Source organism: Blennius ocellaris (genome assembly GCF_963422515.1).
Source record: "Blennius ocellaris genome assembly, chromosome: 22".
NCBI lineage: Eukaryota > Metazoa > Chordata > Actinopteri > Blenniiformes > Blenniidae > Blennius > Blennius ocellaris.
Window position 1 is genome coordinate 12,982,640 of NC_137671.1, and position 23,953 is coordinate 13,006,592.

The 23,953-nt window shown below is 44.4% G+C and overlaps 1 protein-coding gene across 1 annotated transcript in view; it reads left to right on the top strand.

The window, feature by feature from the left end:
- Positions 1-23,953, top strand: part of snd1 (staphylococcal nuclease and tudor domain containing 1) — a 173,239-nt gene that overhangs the window by 38,997 nt on the left and 110,289 nt on the right. The window contains exons 12-16 of the mRNA XM_080518464.1: positions 929-1,029; positions 2,202-2,312; positions 3,753-3,825; positions 7,501-7,642; positions 18,747-18,856. Coding sequence (XP_080374590.1) covers positions 929-1,029; positions 2,202-2,312; positions 3,753-3,825; positions 7,501-7,642; positions 18,747-18,856 — 537 coding nt within the window. The remainder of the gene's footprint in view (positions 1-928; positions 1,030-2,201; positions 2,313-3,752; positions 3,826-7,500; positions 7,643-18,746; positions 18,857-23,953) is intronic.

Sequence of the window (23,953 nt, forward strand, 5' to 3'; positions counted from 1 at the left end):
CGAGGTTGATATGAATTTGACAGTTTTGAAGTGGGTGCGGTTGTGATGGATGTGTTCCCTGGTGATGATCATCTTGAACTACTTCGCTGTGCCATAAACTGTATCTCCGCGCTGCTAGCATTCTCCAGGTGTCATTTTTAGTTTTGTCTTCTGGCTGCCGAAGAGTACACTACAACACTCCCATCCTGCCTTGACAGAAGCTCTGTCTCTCTCTCGCGCGCTCGCTCGCTCTCCCCCCTCTACTCAACGTCACCATGTCCTCATCCCGTCCATCTAATGACAGGCAGACATTGTTCTTCCGTGTCCCTGTAATAGGCCTGTCTGCCTTATTGGCGTCTGACTTGTGTCTGCGCGATGACGCTGTGATGCAGAGCCCGATTCCCCCTCCACCCCGTCTGCCCCACCTCTCCCTTCACACTCGTCGGACACGGTCGAAACGGGAGCTCTTAAATCGCACCGGTACGGCCGCGTGGCCACTCAACGCAGGCTTTCCCTGCCGCATGCATGTGCTCGTACGCTCGCACACGCAGCTGAGGGACTAAAATGTATCTTCAGGGTGGGTGGTTGGAGTGCATCCCCCGGGGGAGCTGCGCAGAGAACACACTGTGTAGGGTCATCTGGGTTCCATCTCTGTTCCCCGTGTGTGTGCGTGTGTGTGTGTGTGTGTGTGTGTGGTGTGTGTGTCCCAAACACCCACCGTGTGTTAATACTCCTCCTCCAGGGAGATTTACTGTGCTGCCTGATGTGATTCACTCTGACTCGGGGTGACCTTGAGAACTGGGACAAAAAGAAGCGCACACACACACACACACACACACACAAGTCACAGCACTCCTCCCCACACTAATTATCATCAGAACGGGTGTTGCCTTCACTTTGCCTCTCCATTTTGATTGTATTTTAACCCTCGGCTTGCACCTCCCCTCAGGTCAACGTGACGGTGGACTACATCAGAGCAGCCACCGGCCCAGGAGAGGGCACACCTGCTTTTTCAGAACGCACCTGTGCCACAGTTACAATTGGCGGGATGTAAGTAAAGCGCCTCATTATGACATAATAGGAGGTTTACTTGATGTTTTTAGTCTGTTTGGGTTGATTTCCTGTATTGTGAGACTATCTGTGCATGCCATCTTAAGCTTGCAGCTCCAGTTGGTTCCAAATAATCAACTATTGTTGTCAACGTAGACGATGCAGTTTTGAAACCCGCATTTTACAGCACTATCAAACTATTCAGAAGGTCGGATGCTATCAGAACCACAACCCACCCACGCGCATAACTGGAAGCCAGAGATGCCATCTGATTCTGTGATCATCACATCACAGTACACATGCACACACGGGGGCCATACATTGCTCTTTGTCAGTGCTTTCCCGCACAGAGGTCAGGATCTGGCCCCATCAACTGCTAATTACAGCCCAGCCTCGGCCGACAACATCAGCCACTCAGTTTCACAGATAACAGTTGGCGTGGCCCACCCATGAACGCTGAGGTCGGGGGGGCTCAGCCACTCGGTGGGCTGGAGGTTTCCAACCATGTGTGGCCATTGCTTGTGGCAAACCGTATTATTTATAATCTGCGTCAGAGTTGTCGGACACTTGGCACTTTGTTGCATATGTTATAGGAGATTGGCTGTGCCTGAGGCTCGGTGGCCTGCTGTTTATGTTAAACGCACACGACCCTTATGCACTAATGTTCTGGTGGCGGACTTGCCATGGTTCGAATTCATATTACATCCGACTCATCTGTCTCAACTGCTTCTCTCGTGTAGTTCCACACATTGTCCCTATGGCAGCTTGACCAGCTCCTGCAGGACTCCATGTTCCAGTTGTCACTTTGTTTGTTTTGGACTCTCGCCATCGCCTTAGAATAAATGTATGGGTCCAAAGCACTTCCCCACTTCTGGACATAAAAGTTTACTTATCTCAACTCGAAGAGTTGCAGTTTTTGTGGTGATATTTCAAACCATACATTTTGGGAATCAGAAAATGGAAATTTATGCTGGCAGAAACATCCCTGCAGAAAGTACTCGTACTATTTTACGCGGTACAAGTACAAGTGTGCGATGTCAACATCCAATGACCTCCTTAAATTTGAAATGTTCGATTCACCTTGATATTCACCCTGAGAGTTCAGTATGAAGCCAAAAGGCGTGTTTTGTTTTTATTAAAAGCATCTCTTTGTTCTCTCTCCCTTTAACTAGCAACATAGCCGAGGCTCTGGTCAGTAAAGGTCTGGCCACGGTCATCAGATACAGACAGGACGACGATCAGCGCTCCTCCCACTACGACGAGCTGCTTGCCGCAGAGGCACGGTGAGGAACACGCGCCCTTTCACACAAAGCACTCTTCCACACTCCCCGCTTTCATTTCACACGGACTCGCATGGCGATACGCTCGACACAAAGGGCCTCTGATGACTGTTAACTCACAGTAAGGCATTTCTTTTCACGTCCCGACACAAACACATACATGCGCACACGCCACACGGATCTCTGTTTTGACCTTGAGGAAATCTCACACTTGGGAAATGGATTGACAATCAAATATGACCTTGAGGTTTTTTTTCTTTCTTTCTTCCAAATAGCTTTTGTCTTGCCTGTCACATCCAGTATTATACTGAATGCTTTTTCAGCTCTGTAGCAACCCATCACTGCTGCAGTTTACTGGATGAACATATATTTGCACCAAAATATTCACTGTACTGGTGGATTTCAAAGCATATATATATATATATGTGTGCACATACACCTTCTGAAGCATTAAGCGCTGAATCAGAGGCTTTCTTTACACAGGCCCTATGAATATAATTATATGGCGGTGCAGCCGGGAGATTTAGTACAAGCTTTATTACCCTCCCATAGATTAAGATCTGCTTGCTATAGGTAGAGCAGATGCAACCACAGCCTCTTTTTATAGGATTAACTCCTGCCCACCCACATGCCTTTTTCTACTCTTCCCCCTACACCTACTTCCCATCTTCTTTTTGACACTTTGTCCTCATTTCTGCACCCCGGCTTCTCTTCAGTTTTGTCCTTTCCTGGCCTTGCTCTTCTGGGTCCTCCCTTTTTCCCATTTCTGTTGCTCTCTTCCCCCCCCCTTCACTTTTTCTTGCTCTCTCTGCTTCTCTCTGTCCCTGGTGGGGTCCTATTAGAGTTGATGAGAGGTTTCTCTCTATAGCCTTTTATTTTTAGTTCCCACTGCACAAGGCCAGTGGCCCACAGCCTTCACGGCACCTCCTCCTTGACTACTCAACGCACGCATATATGCATATACATCCTTACATATATGATTTGTCTCTGAGGCACCGGCCTGCATTTCATTGACCCGGTGGTGGCATGATTTCTCCTCCACACCAACAGCCACAGGTCATCCTCGTCTTATTTGACCCTTGAGGCGTTCCAAAGCCGCTCTCAACACTGGTCATCATCACTTAGCCCCGAGCTGATTCTAAACAAGCATCTCTCATCACTCCATTCCTCCTCAGCTCGCTGTTCCCACTCTAATTTCTCCTTTATTACAACTCTTCTCTGACCATTTCCACTTCTCTTCCTGACCCCGTTGATTATCGCCGAAGCCCCTCCCACGAGTGCTTCCAGTTGAAGCTTAATGTCAGTTCGGGTCGGGGAAACTAAATTCAGATTCCACATCACAAAGGCAGGGCCCTCTCTGTGTATCGGCAGCCTGAATCCATTTTCTGTATAATGGGGATGCTTGAACTCTGTTGGAGACCTGTCTTTATGGTTTGACTTCAGGGCCATCAAGAATGGGAAAGGACTGCACAGCAAGAAGGAAGTTCCCATCCACAGAGTGGCCGATATCTCTGGGGTACGTATCTTTTCGTCGCACACATGCAAGCGTTTGCCATGAAAACGCGGCGCGTTCACACCGACGGCGAATGCAATTTAACATTATTGAAAGGGGACTCGGTTCCAAGTAGCCCTAATGTCTGGCAATGATTTGTGAGGCTGGAAATTCCTCGGAAGACAATCTATATCCGTTGACTCGCCCTATAAGTAGCCCTCTAAAAATAATCGGCAGCATGAATAAAACCATCAGCGGTGCTCGGTCCCGGCTTGTTTACGTGTGCCCGGGGACTTGATAGAGGCATCATTTGGTTAATGAAGCCTGATTGGGAGTGCTCACAAAATGAACATTACTGTGGGAAAACCATAAAATTTCTCAGTAACGAGTAATGGGAGTTGGGAGCACATTCTTTATAAGCTTGTGGTTTTTTCTTTCTGTTCGCGCGGGCCAATAAGACGTTCTTAAAATGTTGCCACTGCGATTCGTCTTCTTGTCTTTTGTTCGCCATACGCTCCCGTTCTCCTTTAATGTAATTGTCATTGCAATAACTGCAGAGAATCTTCTGAATACGCATTTGTTTCTTTTCATTAGCTTTTGTCGCGTTTCTGATGGCAACTCTGAGAGACGTCGCCTCGTATGACCGCGCGCCGTCACGGCGTTTTGAACCCCAGTGCGGTTAATGTGTCCACCGTTTTCAAACTGAATAGCCGGGTTATTCAAACTCGCTTCCAGAGCACAGCAAAGATAATTGTGGTCAACTGAGATTACAATGAGGTGCACGTTAAACGTATGTTTGAATAAAAATGCCCATTGTAAGTTTGAAAGTGCTGTACTTGCTGCTCTTCGTTTTTTTGAAACATTTTATTATCCTCCCACCATCGATGGAGAAAATTGAGGTCAGAAAATTGAGGTGGGCAATTTATGCTGTTGTAGTTGGCTGATAGCAGATGTTATGATTTATTACTTAACTTACAATAGACTAGATATGCATTATATATATGTGTGTGTGTGGCGTTATTACTGTATTTGATTTGTTCACTCATTCACATGCTCATTCCTACGTCAAGTGTAGACTAGAAAACTGGGAAAATGGCAACAAAGTGACATTTGAATTCTTTTTCCAACTTAGTGATTGTTTTTTTTTTGTAACTTTTAATTTGGGGAATACCTGGAGTGCACTAGTACAGAAATTAAAAGGGTAATCTCCACAGGCCAACTTTAAAGTGACGGTTGGAACACTGCTTGTTTTGTTTGGTTTTTCCTCCATTTTCATGGATTACCTGACCAACCTGAAAAAGTGCAGCAGGTAAACAATCCCTCACCTGCTTCCCACTCATAAATAACCAAGTCAGAATTCATCCCAGTTTGGAGCAGCACATCAGCTGAAATCATCTTTGTGTGGAGGCGGCTGTTTCGTGTCTCTAATGACTGAAAGTGTCATAAGTCCACAAGATAATCTCTTCCAACAGCTCTTAAACTCTTTTTTTTCCCTCCCCCCCAAAAACAATCGCCATTGTCTTTATATATATCCACGTACTTATCCGCTACCCAACTCGCATAGATGTGGAAAGCCACTAGATGGTGGATAGTGAAATACTCCAAACTGAACTTCAGAAACATTAGCTCCTCATTGTCTCCATCACTTGAGTTCAGTTGTAGTACATGTACTTAAAGGCTTTTTTTTTTTTTTCTTTTCTTTTGGGAAGCTCTGAGTGCTCCTACCAGATTTGATGGTCATATAAGTTCAATAAATTGCAGTTGGGAGCTTTATAACAGAGACGACCAGTCAGTTTTAAAGCTCTTCAACACCAACGGGTCTCGAGAGTTTGACTAATAAGTCCAACATTGATCTTCATAACCGCCCTCAGATGTCCCGCCCCTCCACGTGGCGACCGTCGTAACGACCCGACATCTTATTGTGTCAGCAGGATGGATAAATTACCAGACCCTGTAAAAATAATTACGGCCGTGTTGTGCTGACTGAGCACCTTGTATGTTTCATTAGGGGTTTTAAGTGCATTTTATATTTACCAACCTCTGTCCAACTTCACTTTTAAAGCTTGGTAGTGGTAGCAGGACGAGTTGCTCAATAGTTAACCATGATAGTAGTGACAAAAAGTGTGTGTGTGCCATGTGGTTATTAAAAAAAAAATAAAAAAGGTTTAATTCAGCCAGAATAGGATGGATGTAGCTTGGAATATGAGATGCCTGTCATGCTGTTCTCATATTGTCCTGTCAGTTTTCAGCAGGATTCGAAGGCTCTGTGTAGGATTGTTGCCATTGACTGCTGGTAGGTGTGCATGCGCACATTAGCTCGTCTAATGTAATGAGCATTATAATAAAAGGATAAAAATAGCAGCACCGCACTCCAACCCAACACGCTTTCCCTTTATTCCCTATTTTCTCCCCTTCTCTGATATGTGCCAGCGCACCCAGCTGCTTACAGCACAGTCCTTTCATCTCAAACACAGCCAGAATTTCCTGCAACTATACATCAGCAACCTTTCGGTGGTTAAGAGGGATTATGTGCATTGAGTGGGACGCAGTTAAAATTAGAGCAGAGATAGGTTCATAAACGTATGGTGTAGGAGATGTACAGAGGTGGTGGGAGGAGAGTGGATAAAGCACTTGACTCACCTCGTGCCTCTAAAGGTTGCATAATGAGGTCCTCTCCTTTTCTCATGTCTCTTCTTCTTTTTTTTTTCTCCCTTTTTTTCTGAACCGAGTTGGGCTGCACAGCCCACACACTGCAGGTGCTGCGAATGTGTTTGTGTGAACGAGAGAGTGTTTGCTTCTGACGTCTCCCACTCAAGGGGTTATTTTGGATTTCAGTGGGTGGAGTTCAGGTGGTGCAATCTTCTGGCTAAAGCACCATACCCTTCCCTCTCAGACTCATATGCTTACACCTCAATGTTTACGTGCTCCACGTGTTTTGGTTGTTTTTTTTGGGTTCCGACTTTCCTTGTCCTCCCCTCCTTGTCCACACTGCCACACACACACACACACACACACACACTACACTGGACCATGAGTCGCCTGGTCTGTTGTGCCTACACGTTCATGCCTGGAGTAGGCACATATTTTTGTTTTATTTTATTTTTTTTTATCGTTTATGAATCTCCCCCTGCCACTGCATCACAAGCCCTGCTTGAATACACATGATTTGGCTCCGCTTGTAATTTTGGCCCGGGCGCACACCAATAAGCTCGTGACTCACCCTTCGCAAACCGAGGTGGAAATTATTTCTAATTGTAAGAGGTTCAAGAGGTGTCAATGGGAAGCGGCGCAGACTTCATTAGGCCACACCAAACTTAAAAACGGCACACACTGTCATCAATAAACCCCTTTAGTCTTTTTCGTGGAGTCTATTTTGGTTGACGTGTGCTTGGCTGAGATTTTCTGTTTATACAATATCTAGTTTGATTTGTCACACCTATTTTAGAGTTTTATTATTATTCTTGCACACACATAATTCACTTGAAGTGACTTCATAAAACCTTGTTTTTCTTTTTGACGCATAATTAACTAATCAAATAGATCTTCCTTTACACGGGGTTATCACAGCTACTTTGTTTTACATCTGTCAGAAATGATTTGTTCCCAAATAGCAAATCACTGAATAGCCCTTGCTTGTAAGAAAGCTTTATGACTTCATAAACACGGTTATTGAATGTTTGTCTGTCTCCATTCCTCCAGGACACGCAGAAAGCCAAGCAGTTCCTTCCCTTCCTGCAGAGAGCTGGCCGGTCGGAAGCGGTCGTAGAATATGTCTTCAGTGGCTCCCGCCTCAAGTTGTACATGCCCAAAGAAACCTGCCTCATCACGTTCCTCCTTGCTGGTGGGTATCTTTAACTGATTCACTCTGCGCTGTTTAATGGACTCACTTCTGCCTCTGGTTGGGCGCTGGGCTCATTCAGGGTCCGTTTTTACACAACAGAGTTTTTATGTCGAAACACATTGATTGACAGTAGGCACAAACTACACAGGTTATGTCTTCATAAACTCCTCGAGCCTCTAAGCAGCCTACATTGATGGGACGGGGGTGGGCTTTACGTGCGTACCACACCAACTGTGATGGCATGAATCATGTGTTTCCTTTAACCTCACCTTTACCCCGACCCATCTGGCGTTCTGCCACGTTTGAAGGAATTGCCTCCACAGCTCACCACTTGGTAGTGATCGTGATTACACACTGGCCTTTCTGTCAAGGTAACGGGAGCTTAAAAGTCCAGTGTATCGGCAATTGTTGTCAGGTTGTTGGTTTTTTTTTAACACCGTCTTGAGTTTGGTAATTTCTTTTATTGCTGAAGTGCAGAAGATACTTTGTTCCAACCTTTTGTTCTTTAGTGTTGCAAAAGGTCAAACTATGAAAGCTCTGTATGTTCTCTGAATTTAAAGTTGTATCGTTTGGCATTCAACAACAGCCTGCTTGTTCTTCCTACCCGAGCTTGTTTGTTAAACTGTTCTCGTCAAATAGGAGGCACAGACGACAGGTTCGCCAGTTAATCGGCTGTAAAATGCGCAAGGTTCCCCAGGAACAATAAAATCCGTCCGTCTTCTGTCTCTTTATCACACCTGGGGTACACCTTGGACAGGTCACAAGTCAACACCAGCCACACTCTTCCATCCTCATACTCCGTTTACACGACAGCGTTGTGAGGACAATGTCCTTTAAAGTGACAGAAATGCTGAAAATGATATAGTTTGCATGTCGAGACACAGTTTTTGTCATGAAACACCAAGAATGGGAATCTGCTCCAGAGTGAATTGCAGCAGTGGCAACATTAGCCCGTCCTCTGTAGGTTTTGTTTCCAAATGAGAATCGTTAAGATAATCCATAAAGAACTGGATCGTTAAGCTGAATTGGAAATGGAATAGGAATTGTATGAATCTTATCCCTCCCCATCCCTATGAAACGGCATTCTCAAAAAGTTCCACCTCGGGGGCACCGTTATGTAATCGGACACCCAAAACAATGCAGAAATGTTCAGTTTTCTCTTTGAAAACCTCTTCTAAACAGAGCTTTATTAGGACAATTTCGCCACCTCATCCAAGTCATCCAACATTAAAACACACACTAATTGATTTAGATTTTTCAGAAAAAGGCCACAATAATTGTCATTGTCAGGCAAATGTGCCAACAACTGCCATCACTGAGATTCTCCGAGAAGTAAATCCAGCTCATTATCTTTTTAGTTGACTTTCAAGCGCTTGTTGATTCCTGCTTTTCAGCCGAACGAATGTGATTTCATTCACTCTCAAACATCAGAGTCGGCCTCGGACGTTTTGGAGCGAATAAAAGCAAACGAAACATATCCCGCGACTCGACATGAACACCGCGTGTTGACTCGCGGGCTATCACAAGCGACAGTCTTCACAGCTTGAAAGATATGATCGTCGTATTGGTGGAATGGCGGTACGTGTTAGTTTGCAGCCTCCCAGGGAAATATGTCCAATCATTTCTACCCGTTTTCAGTGTGAGAAAACAACGGTACGAAGTTTGGTTGCGAGATGCAGATGGGATGAAATACAGACTCTTTGATAGCAGGTCCAGTCATTTGTTTCGGCTCCTCGACTGTCTTGACACTTTGTACTAGTAATAAAAACACTGAGACTGTATCTTTGGCAGCCAGCAATGATTTGCACTTGCTCCCGGACCATGGGAATGGCAAGAAGGCTGAGCCCTTTCCACAACGGATGATACTCTTTGTCATTGTTGCAATCAGAGTGCGCCTCCATCCATCTCCATTTCAGTCGGACGTTTTGCCAGCCGCACAGTCCCTCTTCATTTCCTGTCACACAAACACCATATATTCCTCCCAAACAACCCGCGTGGCTGAATCACTGAGGCAATAATTAATTTTCTAATTTTGCGTCTGATTGTCTTTGCTCTCCACTGATGGTTTCTGTAATTAAGTTTTTTTTTCTCTTTTATTTAAATACACACTGCCTGTTACATGATGTATTGACACGACCCTGGCCAGTCGGCAATCTGCACATACGACCATCTAATTATTTCCCTGTGCTGCTTTTGTGTTTTAACATTCAACCTTAATCAGAGTGCCAAATGCAGACGCACATGCAGAAATCTTCATCAGGTGCGCGAGAGAATGTGTTTACTCACGCTTAAATGTTGAATTGATTTTATTCAATCAAACATTATTAATAAGTGGTTAAATCCACACTGGGGATGAATTTAATCAGATTGTTCGTGTGTCAGAATTGAGGTGACTTTAGTACACACACACCAGTCAGGAATAATAGTGATTGATACAAATGACCCCCTTATGTTTAACCTCTTTTCTACTCAGTTTTTCCCCTGCAGGAATGTGTATGTGCCTTTTCCTATCATATCATTTTATGCTTTTCTTTATGTTTATGAGATAAAATAGTCCCGTCTGGTGTGTGTGTGTGTGTGTGTGTGTGTGTGTGTGTGTGTGTGTGTGTGTGTGTGTGTGTGTGTGTGTGTGTGTGTGTGTGTGTGTGTGTGTGTGTGTGTGTGTGTGTGTGTGTGTGTGTGTGTGTGTGCGTGCGCGCGCGCGCGCGCGCGTGTGCGTGCGTGCGTGCGTGATAACTGATGTCAAACCTTTAACCATACACGAAACAACACCCTTAGGCACAAAGACAACCCCTTATTATCTCTCTACCTCTAATCTCCAAGCGCTCCCTATCTTCTTCCACTCCCCCCCCCCCCCCCCCCCCCCCCCGCTCCCCGTCAAAGTTATCTTCCCATGTTTTATTCACCCATCGACACCATAGGCTGTGTTTAAAATGACACGTAGGATAAATGGCCGCTCTGGGCCTTTAGTGTTTATCTGCGTTTCAAATGACAGACGCCCTCCGGACATTTTGTTTTCTTTAAGCTATTGCATATAGTTGACAGAATATAAGTTGTGTTGAGCAGTTATTCAAATAGGTCTGTCATTATTGTACACAATGTAACACTCCCAGTGGGTCCAACAGTTATCCGTAGGGGGAATACACATACATAATGCGTGCAGAGCATTTTGGAGGGAATGTGTCTCGCGGTGTTTGTTAAATCCCGCTTTATTCCACTTGGAGTTGCAGAGATGAGGGGGGGGGGGGGGGGGGGGGGGAGGGATCTGATGCTGGATCACGGTGTATTCAGATAAAGGCAATAAAATGAGTAAAATCTATTGTTTAACATTCTGTACAAGCACAAATGAGACAAATTGTTGCTGTGCTTCTTGACAATGCAACAGTAATGCTTTGGTTTTGCAACTTTTATTTTTAATGCCTTCACAAGGCTAAGCGTCATTGTTTGACACCCCCTTCATGTCATAATAAGGTTGAAGAGAGTGGAGTCCTCTTCTGCGGTTTGCATCGAGTGCCGGGTAAACATCGACTACGCACAGGCAAAAAAACAAAACCAAAACAAAACACAAACCAATAGATTCAAAAAGAAGTGCTGCATTAGTCACCGGTTTCATTTGACTGTATTTACTTCATTCTGCATTGAGCTCGGCCAAATGTTTTATTCTTTTACAATGTTGTGGGAGGCCATTGAAGAACAAATTGTTTGCAGTAACGCTGCAAATGAGGATCCCCTGGCAAGGAATGCTACAACCCTGCAAGGCGTAATCACAACACTGAAACACCACGCAGGCATCGTTGAATTTGAACGCCCAGCATGCATTGCCACCCATGTATATTTTACTGATTTAGTGGTATCGTTTGTCCTGATTTAACACCGTACTGCGTCTTGTGAGGAACCTCAAAGCCTTACCGTCTCCTTCCTTTCCCGGAGTCTTCCTTGATGGATGAAAACAAGGGAAACAAGAGGGTCCAGCAGCCGGAGAAGCCCCGGCTTCAAAGAGGGGCCGGAGGTTGTGCCTCAGGAGTTGAAGGGTAGTTCCCTTTTACTCTCTGCCTGCATCACCTTCCCTTTCTTCTTGTTTCCACTCGCAGGCCTCTGCAGTGTCACTTCCATGCGCAAGTGAGACGGAGGATAAAAGGAGATGTCCTGCGTCTTGAAGAAAAGGCAAGGGGTGTTACTCAGGAAGGTTGTTTGGAAGACTGCAGTGAGGGCGATGAAAGGCCGCGCAGGAGTAAAAGATGCAGAGGCCAAAAGGACAGATTGCAAAAGAAACGGGATATAAAAAGAGGAGACCCCAAAAAAACAAAAAAAAAAAAGTTACAATTGATGTGAAGTATGTGGGTTTAAAGGCATATTGATGGGGAGGGCGAATCAAGCGGTGAGAAGACTGTAAAAGTTTATTGGCTTCAATTCCTTTGACGGGAGTTTGAAATGAAGGCCACGGCAGGTGAGGTGAACTTTCAAAGTTACTCGGTGAGGTGCGTCGAGCAGAGGACTGTCAGAAAGATGAAACACCCATCACTCGGACACAAAGATTTACAGTGTCAGCACGGAGCATTAGCCCTCATGCAGTGGGTGGCTTAGTGCCATTTGTCTGATTTTTGATTTCTGTGTGTGTGTGTGTGGGTACACCCACACACCAGTACACACCCGATTTTGTGTGAGGGCAGACGCTGGAGAAGTGGAGCCCCAAATTTTTTTGTCCCAGTGCAAAAAAAAAAAAAGAAAAGTTTGTAAGAGAGCAAGCCAATAAATATATCTGGCACTTACGGCCTCAATATAAAAGCGTTCTAATGTGGGACTTTAGCACTACATGTCATTAGGATTCACACATCTCTCACAAACCCGGCTAGTTTTAGTCCGTTCAGACATATTTCAAAGCCCCTGCTGCATAATAAAGCCGCTTGTGAAAGAAGACACATTAAGTTTCAGGCGGTAACTTATTTTGTTGTGAATTTGCCGCGTTGTGCGCCGTAATCTTAAAACTAAACGGTCTACAAGCCGCATCGGCCTATAGACAAATCAATCATCCTCCACATCCGTTGAGTGTCTCCACGAGAGGCGGAAGCGTCTTGCCCACGACTAATATTTTACTTTGATAAATAACAAAGTGATTTTGCTGTGCATGAGATATAAATAAATGATGGATTATGCTGCATTATTCTGCTGCAGTGAAAGTGCCACCCAGTTTTTTTTTTTGCACTCGGACTCCAGGGGGAAAAATATCGACGTCGACACCACCTCCTCGTGCCACGGCGAGATTTTTGCATGTTCGTCACCTGAATGAAAGATTCTTAATTTAGACATTTTCCCACACAAATCGGATAGCTTTGCCCGAGAAATCGCTGTGCGTTTGAGGAACAGACCCGACGTTGTCTGAGGTAATGAGGCCTTACATTAGAAGGCTGTGGTGAGATGACGGCGAGGCAGAAAGATGGATTGAGAGGATAAAACAGAGACATGGTCATAGAGTCTGAGGATTTTTCCATCTTCCCTAGAAATGACTCCCCGTGCATCCCTTGCGACCAAAGACAACCTGTGATAAAATTCGGACAGTGTTGAATATTTTGGGTGATCTTGGCTGCTCCGACCTGTTTTGTTGTGTGTTTTGTTGGAAATTGATGCCAACAAGTACTTACTTCAAGCCCCCCTTTGCAAATTTGGTATTCCAATTTCTGAGCCACGACTGCTTCCGAATCTCTTTTTGTGGGTATTTTTCTCCAAACTCGACTTGGGTTTTCACCATGTAATCTGCACACGGCAAACTTCACGCTGTGGCCTCAAGTTTATCCGATTTGTCACATGGTGTAGCCAGCTGAGAACTTATTAGATTGTTAAAATTGTCTGCATGTGCAGCTATTGGGTGGATGGCAAGTAGAGGACAGTCGATGCGCAGTTGTATACAGGGTTATGTGGTAGAGATTAACAAGAACATTTTATTAAGATGGTAGCATTATGAAGTAAGTGCAGGAGCTGAACACACACACACGCGCGCGCACACACCCCCCCTCCCTGCCTCTAGTTTGTTTGTTTGCCTGTCACTGTGCTAATTATATCCTGCCAACAGCCTGTCAAAAATCAAGAATTAGTAACTTCGTAACACTTAAAAAAAAAAAGACACTAATGGCATTCCTACCGAGCTGCCTGCATCTCGCAAGTTTCCTTTTATACCTGCAGACATACCGAACAGCAAGAGCAAAAGTGTCTGGTGGGTTATGAGTAAAAATGCAGGAGTCTAATCAATATGCACATTATTAGCAGAGGAGTTTGCGACATGATATATATGTGTGTAGATTGCAGTAGCGACACTAATGCATCGCCACGACCTCATTGGCACCATCCCCCGATTTCCAAGAGATGAAGCTTATTATCTGCATTGGGTAGCCGAGGAAGAGAGGTCGACTCAATCTTGTTTTCCATATGTTGGGTCAACTGAAAGCACATTCAATTACAAAGAATAAAAAAAAAAAAATGTATTAGGAAAGAGAAGCCACTTCTGGCAAGTGAATGTGTATGGCTTCATCTAATTGGTTTTGGTTTGTGGGAAGAATTCTAACTAAAATGTAGATCACTGCGCGATGACAAATTTACATGGTGCCTGTGTCACATGTGTATTTGCATTTAAGAAAAAATGTATTTAGTCCTAATGACTAAAAGTATGAACGCGTGCATTTTCGCCTTTTTCTGTAGTCATTAATCCTGTCCAGGTTGTAAATAATGAACATGCTGAGGCAACTGAAATTGGATGAACGAGGCGAGTTGGAAATTTGCACATCCGCATCCTGGTCGCGATCTTCGGCAAGCTTGTTTAATCTGAATAGAAGTCATTATCTCCGAAATGAGATAACATTCAGCACCTTTCCCTGGCAGTGCAGAATCGGTCAAAAAAAAAAAAATCATAAGAATTGCACGTATGCAACAGCTCTATTGGAAGGGTGTCTGTTTAAACCACAGGTAAGGCGATTCGTCTCTCTTCTTCCATTGATTTGAGGAGTATGTGTATCAACACTTGACCGTTATTGAGCGCGATGGTGGGAGAAAGACGAGCACTGCGAGGAATTTGTGAGGAGCTGTCCAGATGGAGGATGAGCGAGCTGAAGCATGTGTGCATGACTGAGTGATAAAGGTGTGAGCTGAAGAGGGGAGAGCGGGTATCGCAGATTAAAATGCTGTGGGACAAACGCGCTGCAGAGAGGAAGAAATAAGCCGCATGGCTTGGACATGAGGGGGAGGGAATGCTCCAAACTTGCAGTTGTAATAAATGATGCTCTTTGGAGTTGGGTGTGAGGATTTGAGAACAACATAAATAGGTTATTTCATGTCTTTATTCAAATGTTGCAGCCACTACTGGCACTTATTAAATCGTTACGGACGGAGTTTAAAAGGCACGATGTCGGAACGATGAGTGCATGTCTCGTCCGTCTCCGAGATCAGATGAGATGGATATCCTCGAGTCTGACCCAGATGTTTATCCCGGTGTCAGGCCTGCGTTACATCACGGCGCAGGTTAAAATTGGCCTCGCTAAGTGACTCCCTGCCTCGGTCTAAATGCTGCAGGGAAGTGGCTACAGTAAGTGGCAGTGCAGTTTGGTCATTTAAGGAGAGCGCGCAAGCGTGGGACTGCAGATAAGTCTCTGACTTATTTTATGGGACTTCTCATTGAGGATTATTACATTAATATTTGACCTACTAAAACATCATTTTTTTTCTTCTTTTTTTGGTCCACAAATCCCTTTTTCCTTTGTGTAATAACATATTTTGAGGATGTTTTTACATATTTAAAGAGCTTTGGCTGACTTACGAAGAGTCTCTCCTGTGGGCCTCTAAAGCCCTTTGCATTGTGTGGGCCATACAATTACACTCTTTATGTATTACATTCACGAGACGTCTTTTCTGTGGATTATGCTCAGGGAAAAAACACAATTCCAGCCCTTATCGTCGCTCCGGCCAACCCAAGCAGAAACTCAAATATCTCCCCCTCTGCAATTACTTCACAGAGCAGTTTTAGCCAACAGTGTGCAGTATTTACTCCTCCTCTCGTCTGCGTCCCTCATCTCTCCTCTTTATTCTGGCAGTGTTGTAGCGCCATTGTCCCATGTGGAAGCACTGTCCTGGTCCACTTCTATAAATACTTCCAAAGGATCTCAGCCACCGGTGTCTCCTCCTTCTCCACCACCTTCTCCCCTCTTGGCTTAACTGGACGCTTTATTTAGATTCATGATGGCTTAGTTAAACAATATTTAATAGACTTTGTGCTGTAAATATTCATTGTTCTCTGCATCAAACTCATTTTGCTTCAGGGGCAACATACAGTGCAATTTGATCCCAAGTGGGCCTGACCAGTAAATAAGGGCATTATGATATATAAATAACTAGAATGCTAAGTATCTCTTGGTTTTAATGCTGCAAAGTATTAATATATTAAGGAAGAATACAGGAAGAACCTGAAATTCCAACAATATTCTATCTCTGTTCACCAAGTGCTTCGCAATTTACTAATCACAATAGATTTCTATTACACTATTTACATCTTCACAGGTGTGAAATATTGAATATTTACGATGATATTTAATAACGCTAACCCGCGTGTAGCTGGAACTCAAAAATGTAGTATTTTGATCCGAATAAATTATTTGTGTCCCCGTAGGGCAATTTGTGTTGCAGCATAAAACATAAATGTGTTGCAATATCACACATGCATATATATACATATATGCCTGCATGAATGTATATATATGCAAGCATGCATACATACATACATTTAAAACTCCAAAGGAGGGTGTAATATACTGTGCTGAAACACAAGTATCAGTGATGCAATAGAATAGTAAAATAGGTCGACTCCAACAGCCCCAATCAATGTTTTTGAAGTGCGCAGAAAACATTGTTATAAACATTAAGTTCAGAGACATTCTTATAGACAGACAACATAATTGGATTGCGATCACATGTGAATCTCAATTATAGAACGACCAAGCCCCAGGAGAATATGGACTAACGGTCATGACACTCTTACTCGCGCCGTCTGCATGGAGATGGAGCCTGATCGTTGCCAGAAAGTTGCACGTTTACATGATGACATGGCTTCTGAAAACGACGCCTGACATGCTTCCCATGTTGCATTCATGCGAGTCGAACTAAATCTCGTAATGTCCCTTATTTTTTAAGATTTCAACGCAGACACAAATCTTCATGATTATGACCCATGTTTCGAGGCTGCTCAATGAACTTTACAGTTAAAAAAAAAAGAAAGAAAGAAAGAAATTACATGTGATTTATAAGCTTGCCCTTGTGCGCCGTAGACCTTTATGTCTTACAGAAGCTTGACTCAACAGTTCTTAATAGCTCCTGGGTGCTGACTGTCCTGTGGCCTCGTTTCGCCTTTCCCGGGTCCTCTTCCCTTCCCCGCCAGTGTGAATACGCTGATGTCTCCTGTTCTTTCTCTCATAAACGGGACAGACATGGCCGCGTCGGGAACAAAAAGTACAAAAACAAAGAGGAGCGAGAAAAACCACTTGGCGCTTTCGGCACCGTCGGAAAATCATACAAGGAAACAATCGCTGGCTCGCGATTAAGGTTAGCTGCTTCATTGTAATAGAATAACAAGCGATGGGTGGTCCGACTTTTGGCTTGCTCCACTCAAATTACATAACCAGTTTCAACCTTTCTGCGAAAAGTTAAAACACAAAATTATTTCCCGGGAATCTGTTGAATCCAGATATTTGCTGCCAAAATATTACACTTTGGAAACATGTAAATCAGTTTGACAAAAGATTTTGATGGGTTTTCTTTGAGGTACAAGTGGCACACTAAGACCAAACAATTGTAAAAACAAAAACTTTAAATACCCCAGACTATAATTCCATCCTTTAATCCCGCGAATCTACAAGGCGTTGGTCCCAAGTTTTGTACTTGTCAGCAGTAATTGCATCAGCAAACATGCCAATAAACGCGTCTCGCGCAAAACACGCCGAGGACGTAAACAAAGCGAACAATAACCAGTAATGACATCCGTCATACAGGGAGATGATCGCGCTAACCACGAGTCACCAAGATGCCGCAACAGTTCGGATTAGAATTGCGTGTCATATATTTGTGAGTCCGTCCTGAGGCGTTATATCTGCCATGCCGGTGAAGCTCATTAAATTAAACTTACAGTCAAAGAGGAAAAGAAGGATCCTGATAGAGAGAGAGAGAGAGAGAGAGAGAGAGAGAGAGAGTGGTTGCTTTATTAGCACAATGCTGGCGGCTCGAACTCCCAACTGAAACTATCATTAGTTTAGTCGGCATAAAACAATACAATAGCAGCCCCGCTTGTTTGGACACATTTGTGGCAGCGAAGCGACTTAATTGCTTATTAATTTGGAGCGAACGAGCTGACAGCAGATAAACTTCTTCCCTCCGTTCTGAGTGCTTTTCCTACTGAGGCCGATGGAGGAGGAGGAGGGTGTTTCCGTTGCGAGTGCTCCACCTCTATTGTCTCGACAAGCAAGCGTTCACTCTGTGCGTATCTTAAACCTTGGGTACGTCTCAACATCGGCGCTCGCACTCCCACGAGCACATGCGCGTTCCTTTTCAAAATGCAGGATCACCGTCATGTACATATCCACTTTTATCGGAGGATATTTCCCGAACAGGGCAGCTTGGAGGAACTCCGCAGTCTCGGAGTGCTTTTAAACCCACTCACTCCTCTTTCTCCCACCTCTGCCCCGAAGCTTATCCATTCCCACCTGTACGCCATGAAAGAGGCTCTGAATAGCTACCAAAGTCAATGTCAAAGGCTCCGAAAGACACAAATCTCACGAAGCCTCGTATTCAGTCGAAAGTAGGTTACACAAAAGGCATTCCTGCACCGAGAACTGACCTTTTCCCCACCAATTATGCATTTGGTACATGTGACGGTTGAGCTGTTCAGCAGTTTTGACCTCCACCTGTTGAGAGTTGATGTGGCGTCTTGAGGAATCGCTTTCCAAACTTGTGTTCGTCTGACTCCAGTGTTATTTCAGACGAGCCACATGAAAGCCGATTTATTTCTTTCTTTCAGGTATCCTGCCGTTGTTTCGATCAACCTCTTAACTGCTGCCATGTCGTCCTCTCTGCTCAGGTATCGAATGCCCACGCAGTTCCAGGAATCTGCCCGGGGGGATGCAGGTGGCCGAGCCCTTCAGCGACGAGGCCATGCTGTTCACCAAAGAGCTGGTGCTGCAGAGAGAGGTAAGCAACCTGGCACAACAAGTTGTGTGTGTGGGGGGGTGGGGGTGGGGGGGGGGGGGGACCATGCTGATCATCTATTGTGGCTCTCCCTTTGCTGCATTGCATTTTAATGTTGTTAGTTTACATCTTGGCTCTCGTTCCGCCGCGTTTCACTTCCACGCTCAAGCTGGGCTTGGTTTGCTTTGGGCTTGGGGGTCAGGTTTAGTTCAAAGATAAGCGAAGCAGAAGGCCTCTACTGCCTTTTGTTGAGTATCTTTGATACTCTTCTCAAAGACAAACCGTTCAGGTTAAAATACGAGACAACGCGATCTGGTTTTTTAATGAATACATCCACTTAATTTTATTACATAAAGAGGATATATATGCCTGGAATTAAATGGCTGTTACTTTTTTTTTTTGACTGGGAATCTTGCACATATATCTTATACATAACTTTTCAGAGGTTACCTGATATGCAATTTATAGGTTATTGGACCTGCAGCCTGTTTTTTTTTTTTTTTTTTTTGCATACATTTCTTGTTTTGCCGTCTTGTGCTGTTCTTTCGCCTGCTCCTACCGTAGTGTGACATCACTGCTGCCATCTCACGCTTTTGAGATGCATTTTAAAGCCGAAGAATGGCCTTTTAACAACCTCCAATACTTGTATTGAGTCTTGTATCGCTCCCAAGCTCGCTTTTATAATCAGAAAATTCATTTTGCACACTTGGCATTTGACTGACTCAGTTTTCTGAGAGCATTCTGCATGTTCTTGTTGTTTCTGACGCCCCTCTGTTGTCGTTCTGCAGCCCATTAGATTATTCAACCGAGAGTCTTGGGCTTCCAGTCTTAAATTCAGACCTGGATAACCAAATCAAGTATCACTTGAATGTGGATCGGTGAAGACGAGGCAGGCTTTTTGTGGAAAGTTTCCCAGTTCCTCTCTAATGTTGCTCGCATCCAACAAACTGCCACCGTATTATACTGTCAAGACAATGTTGTACAAAGATCGGACCACTGATTTTATTAGGATGATCAAACTGTTTACTCCCAAATAAGCTTTATTACAGCAGTTATTATGATTATAGTGCACTGTCACATCTTATCGCATAGCCAGGTCAGGGTGGGGCCCAATCAAATAAACTGCCTCCCAGAATAGACACACACACACACACACACGCACACACACACGCGCACACACACACACAGACCATCCTCCACAGCTTATTCCCAGTTTACGGAAAGCTCACCTGATAGTGGATCGGTGCTCCTGGGCTTTAGAAAACTCCATCCACTGTGCGCCTGTTCATTCACATGCTAATAGGTTTTTATAAGAAGCAGTGAACGGACCAAAGCCATGATGGAACTAGCTATAATCCTGCCACCACTTATCCAGGCCACACACCCCCCCACACCACCCCGCTTCCTCTTTTTTTAGTCTCCTGCTCCATTGCTATCTCCCTTCTAAAGGGCTTTTTTTTTTTTTTTTTTGCTTTGGGTGGCTGACTCCACTGTCCTGCAGGCTTTAATTGTCATGGAAATGGAACCTTTGCCAGAACTGCAGGTGGATGAGCGTTGGTGTGTATGACGGAGCGTACGTACGGAGCAAGCCAGCCACATTGATTATGTTTGGAAAGTGCTGCGGACACGGACTACATGGGCGCCTCACTGATGTCGCTGCAAACCCCTTTCGCGCAGAACACTTGTAACAAATACACCCGAACGTACACTTTGAACATGTGCCTGCTCAAAAATGCACAGTTTGAAGTTTGCGAACACACGTTGCCACTCCGTCCTCGGCGGTTCCTGCATGCTCGCCGATTAAAATCGAGCGTTTTGCTACCACGCACGTCCGTGCATGCTCTGACGCACAGACTCGCTCACACGTTTTCTCCCTTGCCAGTCATCGATGGTGTCGGCAATTTTTTATTTGTATTTTTTTTTTTTTTGTGTGTGTGTGTATTTTTTTTTTTCTTTTCACAGGGAGGTGGGAGTTGGTAGGCAAGGACCGAACCATATAATGAGTTTTGGACCCGGTGTGGGGGCTGCTTGGCTGGCTGCACTGACCTGCTGTTTGCTCTAATGTGAACACAGACGTGTGTGTATGAAGCTGTCGTTTAGAAAAACAAAAAGCAAAAAAAAAAAAAAAACGATTGCTCCCCCCCCCCAAAAAAAAAAATAATAGCAGCAACTCTGCATTGGCAGACCATGCTGGAAGAGAGTTGCACCGTAGCGTAAATGTTACGCGGCCCCCTGTCGGTGGAACCGGATTGAGTTCCTCACGAGAACGCTCGGCTCAGGAGGTGAGAGCAAGTGCATGTCGTCAAAATGAACAAGCTTGTTCAAGCGATGCCGTGGCTCACTAAAAGGCGTATTTCAAGCAAGCTAAGAAAGTGCTCCTCTTGCACCACCTTGCAGTCAACGGCTCGCCGACGTCATGTCCTTCATAAAATTAGAAAAGATCACACATTGTGTCGGAGGCAGTACTCACAGATCTTTTTTGGGAAAATGGCAGCATTTTATGTCTTATTTTGCTTCATTGAACACTTCATTGTCCTCAAACTAATATCTCCCTCACTTCTATCTATTCATATATTTTCATTATATTTTTATACTTGTATTATTTTTTGGAATTTTTATCTATTCATATATTCATTATGATCATTATTTTTTATTCTATTTAATTGTCGTCTTCTTGTTCTTGTTCTTGTTCTTGTTCTTATTATATGTTTTTTATTTGTATTTATAAAAAAAACATTTTACCTTAAGTTTTATTTTTAGGTGCGTCCTTTTAGGTGCAAATTGAATTTGAATTGGGGAAAAAATGCTTAATGACCTCTGTATGTATAAGTCCTGTTTAAATCTGTTACCTTTCATTTGCTATAATAATTTAAAAAAAGGATGTTCAGAATCATATGGGGGGGGGTTAGTGATTCTCTTCATAAATCTGAGTTCCCTTGGAATTACATAGTTGGGCCACAAATGGACTGAATTTGATTCTTGAATTTTAATCCATTCATGTATGTATAGCAAGTCAAGTCCAGGTAGGTGGGTGGGGGCGTCCTTTCAGGTTCACCCGACGAATGTGAATAGTTCCATGGCCGCTCAATTGACTGTCGGTTGTACAATAATTTCCGGCACAACAATATTCGCCGAAGGTTTCAGTTTCTGGGACGTGAAAATTAAAAGTTGCTCTCAGCTTGTTTTACATCAATTTAAATGAACCACAGTTCTTTTCCCTTCAACTGCACCCATCCTTTTAGTTGAACTGACGTAGGAAAAATGAGCCCGACGAGTTCAGACATGAAATCCTCACAGTAGGAAAAAGAAAAAAAAGTGTGTAAAATGGAGAAAATGATGGACAGAAAGCACAAAGTGCGTCTTTGATCCATCCTCCTCTCCAGCAGAGCGAGTGAAAGTGAATCACGCTATCGAGGTGTGTCACTATCTGACATGAATATGGATCATTTGATTTCATTAGCATCAGATTCTGCTGTTGATTCGTCTCTGAATAGCGTTTGATTGCGGCAGCTCTACAAGATGTTCCTCAGGTGGCCTCACGTGAATCACATTTGATTCGGGGTACGGAGGCATGTTCATTTGCATTTGTGAAGTCTTTTTTTTTTTTCCTTTTCCCTCGCTTCTGCTGCTTGACAGCCATTTTGAGCTCTCTTTTGCGGCTTTGTTGATCTGATGACATGTTGACTCAGTGACCTGGATGCGTGGCTTTTTTTTTTTCTTCTTCTTCCGTATTTCACTACCCTGTAATTAGCAGTTTTCCTTTTCTTGTGTCCTTTGAAATTGAGTTTGGGTGCACGCTCTTCTCTTTTCTGTCTGTTTTGGTCTGTTTTGGCTAATCGTCTCTCTCTCTCTCTCTCTCTGTTTTTTCCCCTCCTTCCTTCCATTTTCTCATCATCCACTCCTTTGTGTCCGTCTCCCGACTCCCTTGACGTCTTCGTTGTCCACTTTTAAATCTGTGACTGACATTTGCTCTCAGCTCTCCTCTCTCTTCGCCTACCGTTTCCTCCCTCCGTTTCTCCCTAAACTGCCACACAGCAATGTTTTAATTTCTCTTGATGCAGACATGCATAATTAATGTGGCATCCAGCAAGGAGAGGCCCTGGTTTCTGTCTCCTCTATATATAACCCCCCCCCCCCCCCCCACCCCACCCACCCACCATCCCTGATTTCCCCTCACTGTCTCTCGGGTGGTTCTCTGACGGATGTGAAAAGATTTCTCTCACTTTCAGACTTCCTCTTTTTTTTTTGGTTTATCAGTTTTGTCTTCTTTTATCCCTTCTTCTCTTCTCTCCCCTTTCTTTCTTTCTCACCCCCCTGCTCTGTCTGTGTAGTGTTAATCTCTGACAGACACTGCTCCGTTCCCAGCGTGGAACCGAAAACAGCAGAGCGGTATTCTGAGGAGAAACGGCAACACATTGGTAAACACCGCTCCCCAGACATTTACCTTCATTCTTTTTGATGTCCTCCGTTTAATTTCACTCACCTCCCACCTTCCATTGAGGGAAAAATCCACTATCTCAAGTCACCGAGCCCCTCGGTTGATTTTCTTTCTTGGGTTTGGGTGGCAACTTCAAAAGCTCGGGCGAACCAAGAGGGAGGCGAGCGCGAGAATCCTACTGCATTGACGTGTTTATCAAGGATGACTCAGCGAGACGCGGGGCATATTTAGCGCCGCCGTCGCGAATATAAGACGTACGTCTGTGAACCAATATTTAAACGATTTCCCGGTGCCTCGTTAAAGACTGCTCGCCGAACGGTCGTCGTTCCTGACACAAGTGCAGTGGGACTGTCTGGTTCGCGTGAGGACTGCGTCAAACTGAGGTGGACCGGCGTTTAAAGGGACAAGCTGTTGATGCTCTGGGAATTTGTCAAACGTGAATCATTGCGTAAACTATTTCTGCCCAGGGTTAAAAAGTAAAACCTTTTGGGTTTTGGACGTCCGTTTGAAGGTAAACTGTTCAGAGTTCGTGAAACGTTGCCGTGTAAACACCCAACTTCTCTGGCACACCGTTGTACACATGGGGTCTTCGTCTACACTTGTGATGGAAACTTGCGAGTTTGGCCGTTGTGTAACCGCGAGCCAGGTGGGAGAGGACGTGC